This window comes from Dryas octopetala, chromosome 3 (genome assembly GCF_963921425.1).
Source record: "Dryas octopetala chromosome 3, drDryOcto1.1, whole genome shotgun sequence".
In the NCBI taxonomy this organism is placed as follows: Eukaryota; Viridiplantae; Streptophyta; class Magnoliopsida; order Rosales; family Rosaceae; genus Dryas; species Dryas octopetala.
In genome coordinates, this window is record NC_141368.1 from 4,996,025 (window position 1) to 5,009,954 (window position 13,930).

Below are 13,930 nucleotides of genomic sequence, written 5' to 3' on the forward strand. Positions count from 1 at the left end.
CCCACAAAACCCAACTACCCAGTTGCCCAATCCAACCGACCCATATAATTGAGCCCAACTAAGTTGATACTTCTGGTTAAGCCCTTATTTATGTCCCATAGTCCCCCTCTTCCCTTTTCCACTATATATATGCTAAAAAGGAGCAAAATTGTTTGGCTCTTTAGTTGTAAGGAGTCATTCCTTCTTATAAACCCATTATAATTTTCACATATTGACGTACAAGGAAGAATTGATCACTGAAAATATAAAATTAGATACATGTCAAATTGTAATTGAAAAGAGTCATTTTTATTAGAGATGTGATAGGTATAGTATATGAAAAATGTGGTACATTAGCATTACTCTTTCGCTAAACAAGAAACACCACCGAGAACTTTGGTAAAATGTTGGTAATATATATCCACATACAACAGACAATGTACCTAGAACAACTGCTAGCCCTGCTGCAACTCAAACGATAAACTAGTTCTCTACACAGCCTTTGCTATGGCAATGCTTGTAATGTACTCAATCTCCTCAGAAACTTCTTTCATGGAAGGCCGGTTCTGTCTGCGTTCTTCCAAGCAACCCAATGCCAGGAACCCCAATGCCTTCATAGTGTCCAGCTCCAAAGTTCTAGCTCCCTCTTTTAACATTGGATCAATCACATCCATTAACCTCTCCTCCAACACCATTCTCTGTAGATAGACTGCCAGGTTCACATCATCTGCTTCCCTGTTGAAGTCTATAGCTTTCTGAGAAGTCAGCAGCTCCAACAACACAACTCCAAAGCTATAAACATCGCTCTTGTCAGTCAGTTGATAGTTCCTGTAATATTCAGGATCAAGATATCCAAGAGTCCCCTGAGCACATGTTGAGACATGACTCATATCAGTGTGAGCCAACCGAGATAGCCCAAAATCAGCGACCTTGGCATTCATCTTCTCATCAAGTAGAATGTTACTGGACTTCACATCGCGGTGATAAATTGGAGGGACTGCTGAGAAGTGGAGATAAGCAAGGCCCTCAGCAGTGTCATGTGCAATTTGGAGACGTTGGGTCCAGGAGAGAAATTTCCAGCCACCAGGTTTTCGAGCTTGCAAGTGTTCGAGAAGAGTTCCATTCTGTATGTACTCGTAAACCATAATAGGCTGCTCTAACTCAACACAACAACCAAGTAAGTGAACCAGGTTCTTGTGGTTAACTTGGCACAGAATTCGGACCTCATTGAGGACTTGGTCAGTGCCTTTGGTGTTTCCAAGCTTGGCACACTTGACAGCCACAACAGTGCCATCTTCAAGAATTCCTTTGTAGACTTCGCCATAGCCTCCGGCGCCTAGGAGGCGGTCCCTGGAGAAGTTGTTTGTAGCTTTCTTAATCTCTTTTCCGGTGAAGACTTTTGCAGCTCTGCCTCCATTGGCATTTAGGATTTCGTTACGTTCTTTGGCCAGGCGTTCTTGTGCGTCTTTGATGCGTCTGTGGCGCTTGTAGAGTGGAATGGCAATGGTGGCTGCAATTAGTATTGCAGCAATGCCAGAAGTTAAACCTGCAGAAGTTGTAATTTCCTTCTTGTTAACACTAGATATTGAAGAACTAAACCATCTGCCATGAAATGAGACTAAAACTGAGAGAATATGTGTTGCCTTTGTTCATGTCTGAATTGAAATACACTTTTAGCCGGTATATATGAATTCTCATAACTTCTCTTCCAAGTAATCATATAAAGAAGTAATAAAAACAGATTTGACTAGAATGTATTCTTTAGGGCAATAACTTTAATTTCACTACTTAGAGTTCATTCCATTTGAAATCTAACAGAGGGATTCTTTATATTCTATGTTCTCACTAGAGAATAAAATGAGTAATAAAGCATATCGTGTACATATTTAATATTTAACCATCGTATATTTAAAGAGTAAACTATTTGTATCACATATACTAAACACAATACTAACGACATCTCTTATGAAATTGGAACTTGCTTGAGCTTTGTCTATAAACGTGGAGATGCAGTAAGTAGGAATGACAAGAAATCATGTTACACGCCATCATCCAAATTCAACTTTTTTTTTAATATGATAAAAGGAATTCAAACTTAAAACTTCTTCTAACAAGCAAAAATTTAGTAAATTAATAATTAGTTGGTTATCGAAATCCAACTATGATGTAGGAATAAAAGTAAACAATGACTTCAATGTAATCAGTGGAATTTAGCAAAAAAATTAGATAAATAACCATACCTGCTATAAGTGGAGTCCGGTCCGTTGAACCAATGCTATCTGCCAAAAAAGAAAAGTCAAAGTTTAAAACTCTGAGTGAGTTAACCAATCAGAGTCCATATTTTACAAAAGTCAATATTGACAAGCCACCTGTACACAATCAATACATGACAACACACAACTCACCATCAACGCATAACCCAGCAACAGGGTCCCACACAAGGCCGTCGTTACAGAAGCACCTCCTGACCCCAGCGACTGCCGGGTCGGGCCCACAGGTGGACTTCCCTCCACCATCGTCCTCCTCGCAGTCCGCCTGGGTCCCACACTCGGGTTCCCGCGGCGCCACCCACTGAATCTCCACTCCCGGTTCGGGCCACCTGTCCAGGGGCAAATCCGGATCCAAGTTCACGAAACTCGTGTAGGCACTGCAACCCGAGTCCCTCACCCGAATCATGTACGACGTCGACGACCCGCCCGCCCGAAACGTACAACAAATCGGAGCGCTCTCGCACGCACCCACCGCCTTTGTACCGTTGACGTAAGCGTGACAAAGGCTCGAGGAGGTGCAGTTCAACGGCGACCGGAGCAGAGTGTCCGTACAGTTGAGGTACATGATTGTGTTGCTGCTGGTGACGTTGAAGGGGAGCGAGTCGTTGAGCTGGAGGCCCTGGTGGATTATATCCGCTGCGACGCAGGTGTTGGAGACGAAGCTCGACGGTTGGAGGACGAGGCGTTGGGCGGAGGCGGAGACGAACGTGATTGGGTAGGAGTTGTTGAGGGTGTCGAAGAGGAGTGCGCCCGCGTCGCACCGGATCTTGTACGACTGGTCGCCGCACGTGGGGGTCGTGCTGAGTGGGTAGGGAACGGAGGTGTTGCCGCAGTCTGGGCAGCGCTGGACGCATAGTACGCACCAGGCGCACGTTAGTAGCAACACCGTGAGGAGGAGGAGATTAGGCGGAGTAGCGGCCATTTTGAGAGACAGACAAAGAGAGATAGAGAGGTTGAGTAGTGAAGGATTGAAGGGGTTAGTGATTGATTTTTTGAAATACAGTTGGGGGATTGGGGAGGTTTTGTGAAGTTATGGGTAGATTTCGTACCAAATGGCCGGGAAGATTCCCCTACTTTGAATTCTTTTCGTGGGTAAAGTTTTTTGTCGCTTTCTGACATTTTTTGACAAAATTCCGTTTTTGGTTTGAGTGTTTGACTCCTTTCTTGTTTTCTTGCTTATTTTCTTGCTGGTTGCTATAAAATATTATGCCCAAAATTGGTTTTTCTTTGAAATTTTGTCCAAAAAATTTATCGTAATGATGGGTTATATTTTCGTTACATCCTCAGCTCGTTGAGTCAACGGGAAAAAAAAAACTTTAGTTTCTAGAAAACAAAAAGAATAGAGGAAAAATGCGGCAAGTAGTTCTAAAAGATTTTAGAAAATATAATGTTTATTTAGTCGAGGATAATCTATAAGAAAGTGATATGCAGATATCATGTTGATTTTAAATCTAAACGACTAAGAAGTATTCTAAAAAATTTAGAAAAACAGATAGTTTTTAATCAATATCAATAATGCATCACCCCTAACCAATTAGATTAGAAAAGTGTGTATTTCTATTTCAGTGTTGCTGACATAGTGACAGAGAAAGTGTGTATTAAACTGCCTATGAACATTTGGATACACTCGATCTCCATTTTGTCTGGAGAAAGTCTTCAAAACTCATCTACGATAGTTATTGATTAAAAAAAAACTGCGTAACTATTTATCAACATGTCATTACAAAGATGAATTAAGGAATTATAAGAGTGAAACCTACTAAATCTTTTAAACTTCATTTCAAGTTGATACAAACTTCATTACATGGGATCATAGGAAAAAGCAGAACATATTTGCATAATTGCTTATTTGAAAAGAAAATTCAACAGCATTCCATACATAATTGGAGACTTCCTAAAAGGTTGAAACACCCTCATACAAGAAAATTACATAATATTTCAAGGCATTAGATTACATCACATCCACTTCAAATTGCATAAAGTAGAAATACAAACAAGGGACGAAACATGTTGTACATCTTGGAACTAACACAATTGACATATCATAAACCGAATTAGAGATTGGTCCAATTGTGATGAACCTCTGCCATGAAAGAATGAGCACATGCATATATATACATATATATGCATACATACATACATATGTATGTACAAACTATTGTATGTACATGTTACTCGATGATTAGAGTCCAATGAACCACTACCTAACAAAACTTTACAGTGGCCTCTAAACTAGAAGAGCTCAAGTGAGTAATTCAGCCAGAAGCAAGGTATGCCACCAACCACATGCCACATTTTTTGGGACACATCCATCAATTATGACCTGAGTAGGAATGTTGCGGTCAATCACATCTCCCAAGCCAAGCTGTCATTTGCACCCAAAGACCACAGAATTAGATTTGCTTGGAAATGCAAGAAATGAGAACATTACAATACAATATACATTTCGCAGCATGATATAACATGAACATGTTGATGACACCTGCATCATACCTGGCCATACTTGTTCCATCCCCAGCCGAATACTTTCCCATCCTCTTCGTGCAGGAGCATCAGGAAGGACGAAATATAAATAAGTGAGTCCATTTGGGTGACAATTCACATAAACTAAATTTCAAACATCGTCTAAACTAAAATTATGATATCAACAATATAATGTCTTTATCCATGCTCGGTTAAGAACTATCAATATTTCCACTTATATTTTCCTAAATCCAAACTACTGGTATTTCCACCTGCATCAATATATTCATCCTTGCTCCCAAGGGAGCCACTTTCACTATTAATGGTGTTTCTAAGGACTTATGAAGTCTCTTTTGAACTGACCAAATTTCTTTTTTTACCCCCATCTTTCTTTTCCTGTTTTCTGGACTGATGGAGGGCACATGCAACCAAAAGTATGGTGGCAATCTCCCTTGCATAAACCACATTAAGACTGGATATCATTTGTTATTTGATAAAGAAACGTTAAGTTCCATATCATAAAAGAGAATAGGAGCCTGTAAAAGTGGAAGGTGACATACCTGTGATTACGGCACTATGGCGTGCCCCACAGGAAACAATTTTGACATTTGCATTTTCCAGACTTGGAGCTTCCAAAAGCCTTGGTATGGTCTGGTTTACAATTCAAGAGAAGTCAATTGCACAATTCCTTAGATATCAGGACAATTTATCAACATAAAGCTATGATACAGCCAATGAATATTGGTAACGATGATTTGAAGATATTACAAAAATGATAGATGAATCTAATTTATGTTATCCTACCAACAGACCCTCAACATTTAATGCTAAAATTTTAACGAAAAATAAAGTGTAATCATCTGGCTGGGTCATTACCTGAACTAGCAATCTAGGAATCGAAATAATCTGAGCACATATTAATAAAGTTATGACTTCACTCAATTAATGAGATTGTCATTGCCTATAGTCTAACACGGGACTAGATAAGTTCAAACTTCAAAGTTTACCTCAGCTTGGTCAGCTCCAGTTCCCAGCTGTCCAAACTGATTCCCACCAAATGTATAAACATCGCCATCAGCAGAAATGCAGACAGTGTGCCACAGTCCTGCAGCAACACCCACTATCCGGATACCCAGTAATGAAGATACACAAGTCGGGCTTAACTCATCATCTGTACTTCCTTGCCCACACTTGACCAAAATAAATGAGAAGGAAATCAGTTTACACCTTTATTATAATAAGCCAAAATGTGCAGCAACAAAATGAGATTTTTGACATAGTCATATTGAGAAGGAATAGAATCGATTTATCCCTTTTCGAGTGAACCTCATCTTGAGCACCTACAGTGCTTTTTCTCCACCATTTCTACATTACCTACATGTTGATACTGAAGATGGTCAACATTTAGAGAACTTCAGCCAGTGACAGGGATTGATACAGGGATTAAAATTTGAACATTCCAGCTTAAGTAGTAGACCAGATACATCATGTTTTGGAACTATTGTCAATGAGTTTCTATAGTGGTGATTATAATTAACAGTTTTACAGCAACAAATCAAATGTACAGAATTATGTAATTGGGAAAGTTGCCTGCATATATGACCTTTCACTATCCAGAAATCAGTTGTGCGAAGGATGAAACAAAATTAACCCACATCAGCATCTTCCCAGTAAATAAGAAACTATTAACACAATAATGATTTCAAGCAGAAGATAGTGTGAGGCAAGGAAGCACTCTGAGTCTCTGAGCAAAGAGTTCAATACTCCAGAAAACTCACCTGTCCATACAGCCCCCAACCAAAAGTAAGTAGTGCTCCAGCATCTGGAATGCAAAAAATCACAAACAGATTCGTAAAGATAACAACATATAAAGTATAACGGCTAAAAGGCAACAATGTAGGCATGCAACCATTTAACATGTCAGTCATAAGACTAATACCACATGTTACACTAACCAGAAGTGATCCTTCAATCTAGAATGCTGATCCTGTTCTAAATCATATTCTAACTCCCCACTCATACACAGTCTAGAACTATGTAGTTTTGAAGATGAATTGTGTAATTCCAATGACTGGCCATCCTCCTGCTCTATAATTACAACCAAGTACAGTCAACTTAGTCTAGCAACAGTTTTGATAAATTCTTCTGTGTTTTAGTCTGATATTTCTGACATCTAACATACAGGCCATGATGATTAAATAAGTAAAACTACCATTTGATACCATTCTATCTGCAAAAGGAGCTACAATTATAAGTGAGATTTACCATGGTGGTTGTCCTTTATTAAAGATAAGAATTATTGAACCTCTGCTTCACCTGATTAAATTTTCAAATTGATTTTGTGCAAATCAATTATCACTCATAATTCTTCAAAAAAAGAGATTTATATGCTTTGAAATTAATTAAGAAAAAGAAGCACATTACTATGAGTTATTTTCAAATTCACAGAATTTGCAAGTTTCTTTTGTTTTTCTTTTGCATCAATGAGACAAAACATTTCAAGATGTTCAGCCTGTCTAACTGATAATGAAAGTATGCAAAAACAACCAGGTAACCCTACCAAATGAATATTTAAAGACCTTAGAAGTAACAATAAGAAATACAATCCAGCTTGGATGCCCATATTTAATACATAAATGAAGAAGGAACTTAAAACCTGTACCTGTGATTACTACACTATGTCGCCCTCCACAGGCAATCCCTTTCACATAACTTCCAGGAACTCTAAAACCGTGTCCCTCTGAATTTATGCTTCCTTGAGAGAGTGCTCCGTTTCTATCTATTCCATAAGAAGAGGACTCAATGCAAGGTACAAGATGAGGAGAGGACACCATCCGTATCCGGGAGCCCAGACCAAGCTGCCCTTCACCTCCATAGCCCCATCCCCACACCTGTCCTATATCTGAAACTTTGAGAAATCAGGATACATCATATATCTTGCTTTACATAATAACTTGATACTGCATTCCAAAATTTATGCTATGATCACAATGCAAAGAGTATATGCATCATACTTGCAGCAGGACAAGTATAAATCAGAACATAGAAAAATTACCTGACAATGCTAGAGTATGGCGTCCTCCAGCAGCAACAATGGCTATTCTAACTCCTGGGTTCATTGCGACAAGGCATGGCAATGCTGAGAGAGTTTCCTCACCAGATGATGAACTTTCAGCCGCTTGCTTTGCTGAAGATAATCTTCTACGCTTTGTACTTTCTTCTCCAGCTCCTTGAGCATCAGTAACAGACACTGTTCCGCCAGTGGATTGTGAGCCTTGAGAGCGAGGGCTAACTATATCATAACAACACATAAGTCAGCAATAGATGAAAACAAGCTTCTGCCATTGTCATGACAAACAGACCAGAATGAAACTACCTTGCTCTGTCAAAAAAGAACTCTGCCTTTCAAATACATCCTTTTCAGTATTTGCACCCATAGATGGCTCTCCAAGGACCTTACCAGAGGGAACACACTCTTTCCATCCCCATGCGTAAACTCCTCCACTGTCTGTGTTAAAACTAAAACTTGTTGAATGAATAGAAAAAATGAATTTGTTTTCATAATCACTTGTTGCGGGGGAGGAGAGTTGGATGGATTGGTCTGCTTCTAAAATTTTACTTCTTAGGTTAAACAAAATCTATATATTGAGTGAATGCAGTTGGGAAATCAATATTACCTGTAACTGCAACACAATGTGCCCAACCTGCAGCGGCCTTTACTATAGACACTTCAGTTGGAAGAGGAAAAGGCTCCGGAATTTCCTTAGAAATTAAAATTGAAACGAATGTTAGTTAGTTCCACCAAGAAACAAAAGGAAACTCAATGAATACACTAAGTATTATGTAGTGCTGCACTACCCCATGCTTCCCAGATGTCACATAGCTTTGACCTAGATCATCTGTTGAACCCCATGTAATAAGCTTTCCAGATTCTGGGTGAAATATAATAATAAAGAATCATAAGAAAAAAAGACATGTACTTCACAACAGAACCATTAGAGGAAAAACATAGCAAAACAGCCTTGGGAAGAAAATAGTGGAATGCCAAGGTTTAGCTTTAATGCAAACTTATATGCAACAAGTAAGAGTCTCTATGAATAAGAAGAAAGGAAGAGCCTAATTACTGTAAATTCACAGAATCCTCATTTTTGTTTTCTTGACAATACCAAACTAAAACAACTTTTCCCCAAACCAACTTAAAATGCAATCGTTTTTTATAGGATATAAGAAGTTAATTTTGATTAGGAAAATGACAGAATGCTGAAAAATATGAGGAAAAAAAATCCTTCCCCAATTTGATTCTGTGGAAATAAAAATGGAAAAAGATAAGGAAACAAATAAAGCAGTCATTTTAAAAATTACACTGACAAAACAAGAAAAAATAAGTATGTTGAACTAATTAGCTTTACTAAGCTGTCTATTTTATATAGCTAAAAACAATATAAAACATATAATTTCAAGTTTTACTTCCATTTCCTTTCCCACATTTTCTCAGCAACCAAACAGACGGCAAATGCTTTCAAAACAGACGCCATATTTGTCATACATCAACTCAATCAACAACATTAACGACTCCAATGCCCAAAGAAACTACGACCTTCGAAACGCAATAAGGCAATAAATCGAGTTTCTACAGCTAAAAAAAACTGATGTAGAGATCGAAGAAAGCGCACCAGAAATGGCCATGGCGAAGCCGCAACCGCCGCCGCAGACATCATGCCACGTGTACGCAGAGGCAGCCCCGACCGTCCGGACGATTGTCGGAGTCAAAATCGGCGACCTCTGCGGCAGAGCTCCGGGAAGGTAACCCCACATGAACACCACCCTCCTCTCTTTACTCTCTTTCTCTTCCATTTTCACTTCTTCTTCTTCTACATTTCCCTCGCCATTCATTGCTCGTATGCGACGAAAAGAAAAAGGAAAACGAGCAATTAATAGTGGTAGTGTTTACTTTCTTTTACTATTTTGGGTTTTCTCTCTGGTTTTCTCGAGGTTTCTGTTTGGAGAGAGATTGGTTGAGGTTTTTTTTTTTTTTTGTCTGAGAAATTGGTTGATTTTGGTGGACTTTTTAAGTATTTGGCAAGATGCCCTAATCTTTGCTGGTGCGTCCAAGTGGGGCCCGTATCATTTTCAGGAAAATGGGAACGCCACGTCGGATGTTCAAGTGGTTCTTTGGACACGTGGCGCGATTCTGACCCCTAGATGCTTCGGCCATTGCTGGCCACGAGTTCCCGGAAGTTTCTGGAAGCTCAGGCCATGCTTAGGACTTAGGAGAAGGCGTGTTCACACATTATCGCGCCACGTGTTGGAACCTGATGCAAGCTCCAATCATTATGTATGCCACTTGTCCGCATCTTTGATGGGGACTTTTCGGAAATGTCTGTTAGTTTAATTTTCTTTACTTTTTAATGAATTATAGAAATGAGTAAAATTCTAAATGTTGGATATTTATGATATTATTGTAGGAGTGTGTTTTTTGCGCCTTGAACGAAAATAAGGTGTTCGAATTCTAATCTAAATAAATTTCAGTGGGAAATTTCTATTCCAATTCTAAAATACAGTATAGTGCAAACTCAATTTAGTCAAGGTATAAGTCATTTAATTAAGGTACGGAGCCCAATTTAGTCAATGTACAAACTAAAATCAAACAACAAACACAATTTAGGAATAGTACAAATTATAGTCGAGCTAAATTTAGACATGAGTCCATTAATAAACAGGTATTGACAACTTTTTTTTTTAATCAAACACACTCAAAGCTCCATTATTTCTTTGCGGGCTACATTCTATAAAAATCCAACAATTCATTCTTCTTTTGTGGGCCACAGGCTACAAACTTGCTAGATCTCTGCGCAACCTTATTTCACCTGCATCTACACATAATCTGCAGTTTCACCTGCATCTACACATGATATGCAGTTGCAACTTCAATAAACTACAGTTTTAGTTCACTTACAGCGTTCCAGAAATTGCAGTTTTAGAACTGAGCTTAAAAAAAAACTTATAATTGGAATTAGTAACTGCAACTGTAAGCTTGCAATTCCAAATAAACTACAGTTTCAAAAACTGCAGCTGCAAGTCTACAATAAACTACAGTTTCACTTGCAATTAGTAACTGCAACTACAAGCTTGCAACTCTAATAAACTGCAGTTAGTAACTGCAACTTCAATAAACTGTAGTTTCAGTTCACATACAACGTTCCATAAATTGCAGTTTCAGGAACTGAGCTTAAAAAAAAAAATCAAGAACTTTCTACTGATAAGAAATCAAAGTAGGAGTCTACCACGAGCTGTGATCATGCCCAATAAAGGAGAAGCCAGAGTGGTCAGAGCAGATCTAAAAGGCTTCGATCGAGCTCGGAGCAGATCCATTGCTTCTTGGTCGGCGTTGAGATTTTCAAGGCCGTTAACAGCAACGTTGCTCGTGTTGGTGGTGTTCATCCCAGATGTGCTTGCTCTGCGAAGAAGAAGAACAAGAAGATGATGAAGAGGAAAGAGAAGAGAGACATAGCGGGGGGAGATAGAGAAGAAAGATAAAGACAAAAAGGAAATAAAATGACAATGATCAGATTTCAAAATAAGCTACCTAAACTACAACTTACCTTGTTGTTAAATAAAATTAATTGATGTACTGGAGAGTAAAAACAATAAGTAAAATGTAGCTTAGGATAATTAATTCAAATACAAATGCAAGTTAGCCATGTACAAACACATCAGTTTTTGGGTTACTTGTTAGTACATCTAAAACTTCTTAATTATTTTAATTATAATAGTTTGTTAAGTATAAATTTTACATCGAATAAAGAATTATCCCGAACTTGTACAAAAACAATGACCGTAATAATTATTACATTTTTTCTATTGTTTATATTTGCAAAGGAAACTGTCCTTTTTTTTTTTACTTTTGTTGAATATGACTTGTAACTTTCAAAAGGAAATTCAACGCCAAAAATACTATTTTCCCAATTATGCAATAATTCTATAGTCTCCACCATGAGAAATTATTATGTGTGACAGTAACATCATGTAATATGATGACATGGTATTAGCAATCAACTTAAATTGTATCATGTATACAAAAATTAATTTCTAATCCTCTAAACTCTGAAAATACACTTAAAATTGTACATGTATTATAATATAAATATATTAATAACACCACATCATTATACTACATTGTATTAGAATGACATACAATAATATTTTATCTACCACACAAGATTAACTTATAAAACCACTTCGCATTAGTGTTCTTTGGACTTTGACCAAATTCTACTTGACCCAAGCATGGCCCAGTCCAAGACAATAAGCGCCTGAACAACTATGGAGCGTTGGATAAACTGCTAGCCACTCAATATTAGTGGTGGATCAGGTACGGCTCCGTAAAACCACTCGTTAGGCCTTTGTACTGCACAAACCTTCATGTTTAGGCCTCATACACCAACCTTCATGCTACCCCAAATTCATCAAGTTGGGCCCCTTTCATAACAATACCCAAAAAAAAAAAAAAAAAAAACTCAGATTTCTCTAATGAGTCTAAATTAATGTATAATTTACTTTAGCATTGATATCATTTTGATGTCAATTTCAATGGTCAATTTCAAGAGGTTTTGTTGATTGATAACCGCCTCGATAGAACAAACATGACAGATGCAATATCTCTACAATCAAGCTTGAGATGGACCGTATTCTAAGACCTGGTGGACGTGTATACATCCGTACGTGACTCTCTTTCAAGAGACTGCAAATGCCATGGGCTGGCGCTTCAATTTGCGAGACGCATCGGAGGGTCCTCATGCAAGTTATACACTCTTCCTAGCTTGCTGAGAAACTGACGCAATAAACCATGTTTTTTGAATTGGTTTTGTTTAATTCCAACTTCTTGTAATTTGCTTATTTTTCTTTTTTCAATTAATGAGTTATCAGGCAGTGCTCTATCATGTTTGGCTCGTATCATTTTGAGTTGTTCTTGAATCAACTTAATATCAATGACAAATTGGGATCGATTAACAAGGTACTGGGCCTAAATAAGAAAAGGTGTGATAGGTTGGGGCCTGAGAGAGGTGGGCTGGAGGTGGGGTTTAAGGTGAGCTAGGAATTGTGGGCTACAAAATATAACCCCAGAAGATGCAATGGTTTAAGTTAAACTATAGCTAGCTTGGGGAAGTGTCAGTCATGCTGTTCTCGCCAAGAGAGCTAGCTAGGCGCAGCAGATGCATACATTGCACCGACTCAACACAGTAACTGCTATGCTATGAGAAGGTACGCCAACCAATCCTTGTGAACTTGGCCTGTATGCCCAGCTTGATCATGCCTCTAAAACTTGCATGCCTTTTATGAATGACCCTCATATGAGTCTCTCTATAAAGCTCAATATTCCTAAAGCAACAGCAAGCTCAAAAAGCAGAAGCTAGTTACCAAGTAGTGCTGTGTGATCGATTGAGCATATATACATAGAATTGCCTGATTGGTAAGAGAGAAATTGAGAGATCGATGGAAAGCCGGAAAATGAGCAGTAGTATGACCTTCTTCCAGATGCCCCTGCACTACCCAAGGTACACCAAAAAGGACTACCAGGACATGCCTGAGTGGAAGCTCGACCGCCTTCTAGCCGAGTATGGATTGTCCACGCACGGTAACTTGGCTTACAAGAGAGAGTTTGCAATGGGTGCCTTTCTCTGGCCTGATTTTCGTCACGATCATCATCCAAACTCTTCTTCATGCTCATACCATAACCATACCATTAAGGATGCTTCCAATTCTCTTAGAGACAAAAAGTTTAAATAGATAGCTACCTGCCTACCTACCTACCTACCTACCTACCTACCTGTAGTAGTTTTCAATTTTTCATATCAAGCATGCTTTATATGCTATGCATAATTTCAGCTCCTCCAGTCCTCCATATCCTATATATGATGCTTCTTTAGTCTTTGTATGGTTGAATAATTTATTTCCAGCTACGTTATTCATATTACATAGATAAAAACTATGATTATGCACTCCCATGCATGTCTACCGTTAACGTCTCAACATTAACAATAAAATAAGGTTCCATACTTGCACTAAGAATGTAGCCCAAATGAACTCAAATTTGTTTTTAAAATCTTTGACACATGACATTGCTAGTGTATAATACATCTAAGGAGATTCTTGTATCATAACAACCAGAAGCAAGTGGGGGCATATAAGAATAATCGATACTATGAAAATCAAACAAG

General features: G+C 38.4%; 2 protein-coding genes across 2 annotated transcripts; both read right to left on the reverse strand.

Annotated features, from left to right (window-relative positions):
• Nucleotides 1–261: 261 nt before the first annotated feature.
• On the reverse strand, nucleotides 262–3,276 carry LOC147289952 (wall-associated receptor kinase-like 20). Its single transcript, XM_086235606.1, has 3 exons — nucleotides 2,385–3,276; nucleotides 2,220–2,258; nucleotides 262–1,525 (listed from the first exon to the last, which is right to left on the reverse strand). The coding sequence occupies exons 1-3, from the start codon at nucleotides 3,169–3,171 to the stop codon at nucleotides 471–473; spliced, it is 1,881 nt and encodes a 626-aa protein (XP_086091732.1). The 5' UTR covers nucleotides 3,172–3,276; the 3' UTR covers nucleotides 262–470.
• Nucleotides 3,277–4,165: 889 nt separating this feature from the next.
• LOC147289953 (ultraviolet-B receptor UVR8-like) lies at nucleotides 4,166–9,762 on the reverse strand. The gene is made up of 11 exons (XM_086235405.1): nucleotides 9,386–9,762; nucleotides 8,571–8,644; nucleotides 8,390–8,474; nucleotides 8,089–8,220; nucleotides 7,768–8,004; nucleotides 7,375–7,614; nucleotides 6,491–6,534; nucleotides 5,720–5,902; nucleotides 5,273–5,363; nucleotides 4,743–4,786; nucleotides 4,166–4,614 (listed from the first exon to the last, which is right to left on the reverse strand). The coding sequence occupies exons 1-11, from the start codon at nucleotides 9,603–9,605 to the stop codon at nucleotides 4,492–4,494; spliced, it is 1,473 nt and encodes a 490-aa protein (XP_086091531.1). The 5' UTR covers nucleotides 9,606–9,762; the 3' UTR covers nucleotides 4,166–4,491.
• Nucleotides 9,763–13,930: the final 4,168 nt, after the last annotated feature.

Excerpts from the sequence above, each read along its gene's own strand:
- LOC147289952 (XM_086235606.1), bottom strand. The coding sequence starts at position 3,171 with ATGGCCGCTACTCCGCCTAATCTCCTCCTCCTCACGGTGTTGCTACTA. Across the intron at positions 2,259-2,384 it reads TGCTGGGTTATGCGTTGATG|ATAGCATTGGTTCAACGGAC; the intron begins GTGAGTTGTGTG and ends CTTTTTTGGCAG. Across the intron at positions 1,526-2,219 it reads CCGGACTCCACTTATAGCAG|GTTTAACTTCTGGCATTGCT; the intron begins GTATGGTTATTT and ends CAACTTCTGCAG.
- LOC147289953 (XM_086235405.1), bottom strand. The coding sequence starts at position 9,605 with ATGAATGGCGAGGGAAATGTAGAAGAAGAAGAAGTGAAAATGGAAGAG. Across the intron at positions 8,475-8,570 it reads TGACATCTGGGAAGCATGGG|GAAATTCCGGAGCCTTTTCC; the intron begins GTAGTGCAGCAC and ends TTAATTTCTAAG. Across the intron at positions 8,221-8,389 it reads ACATTGTGTTGCAGTTACAG|ACAGTGGAGGAGTTTACGCA; the intron begins GTAATATTGATT and ends GTTTTAACACAG.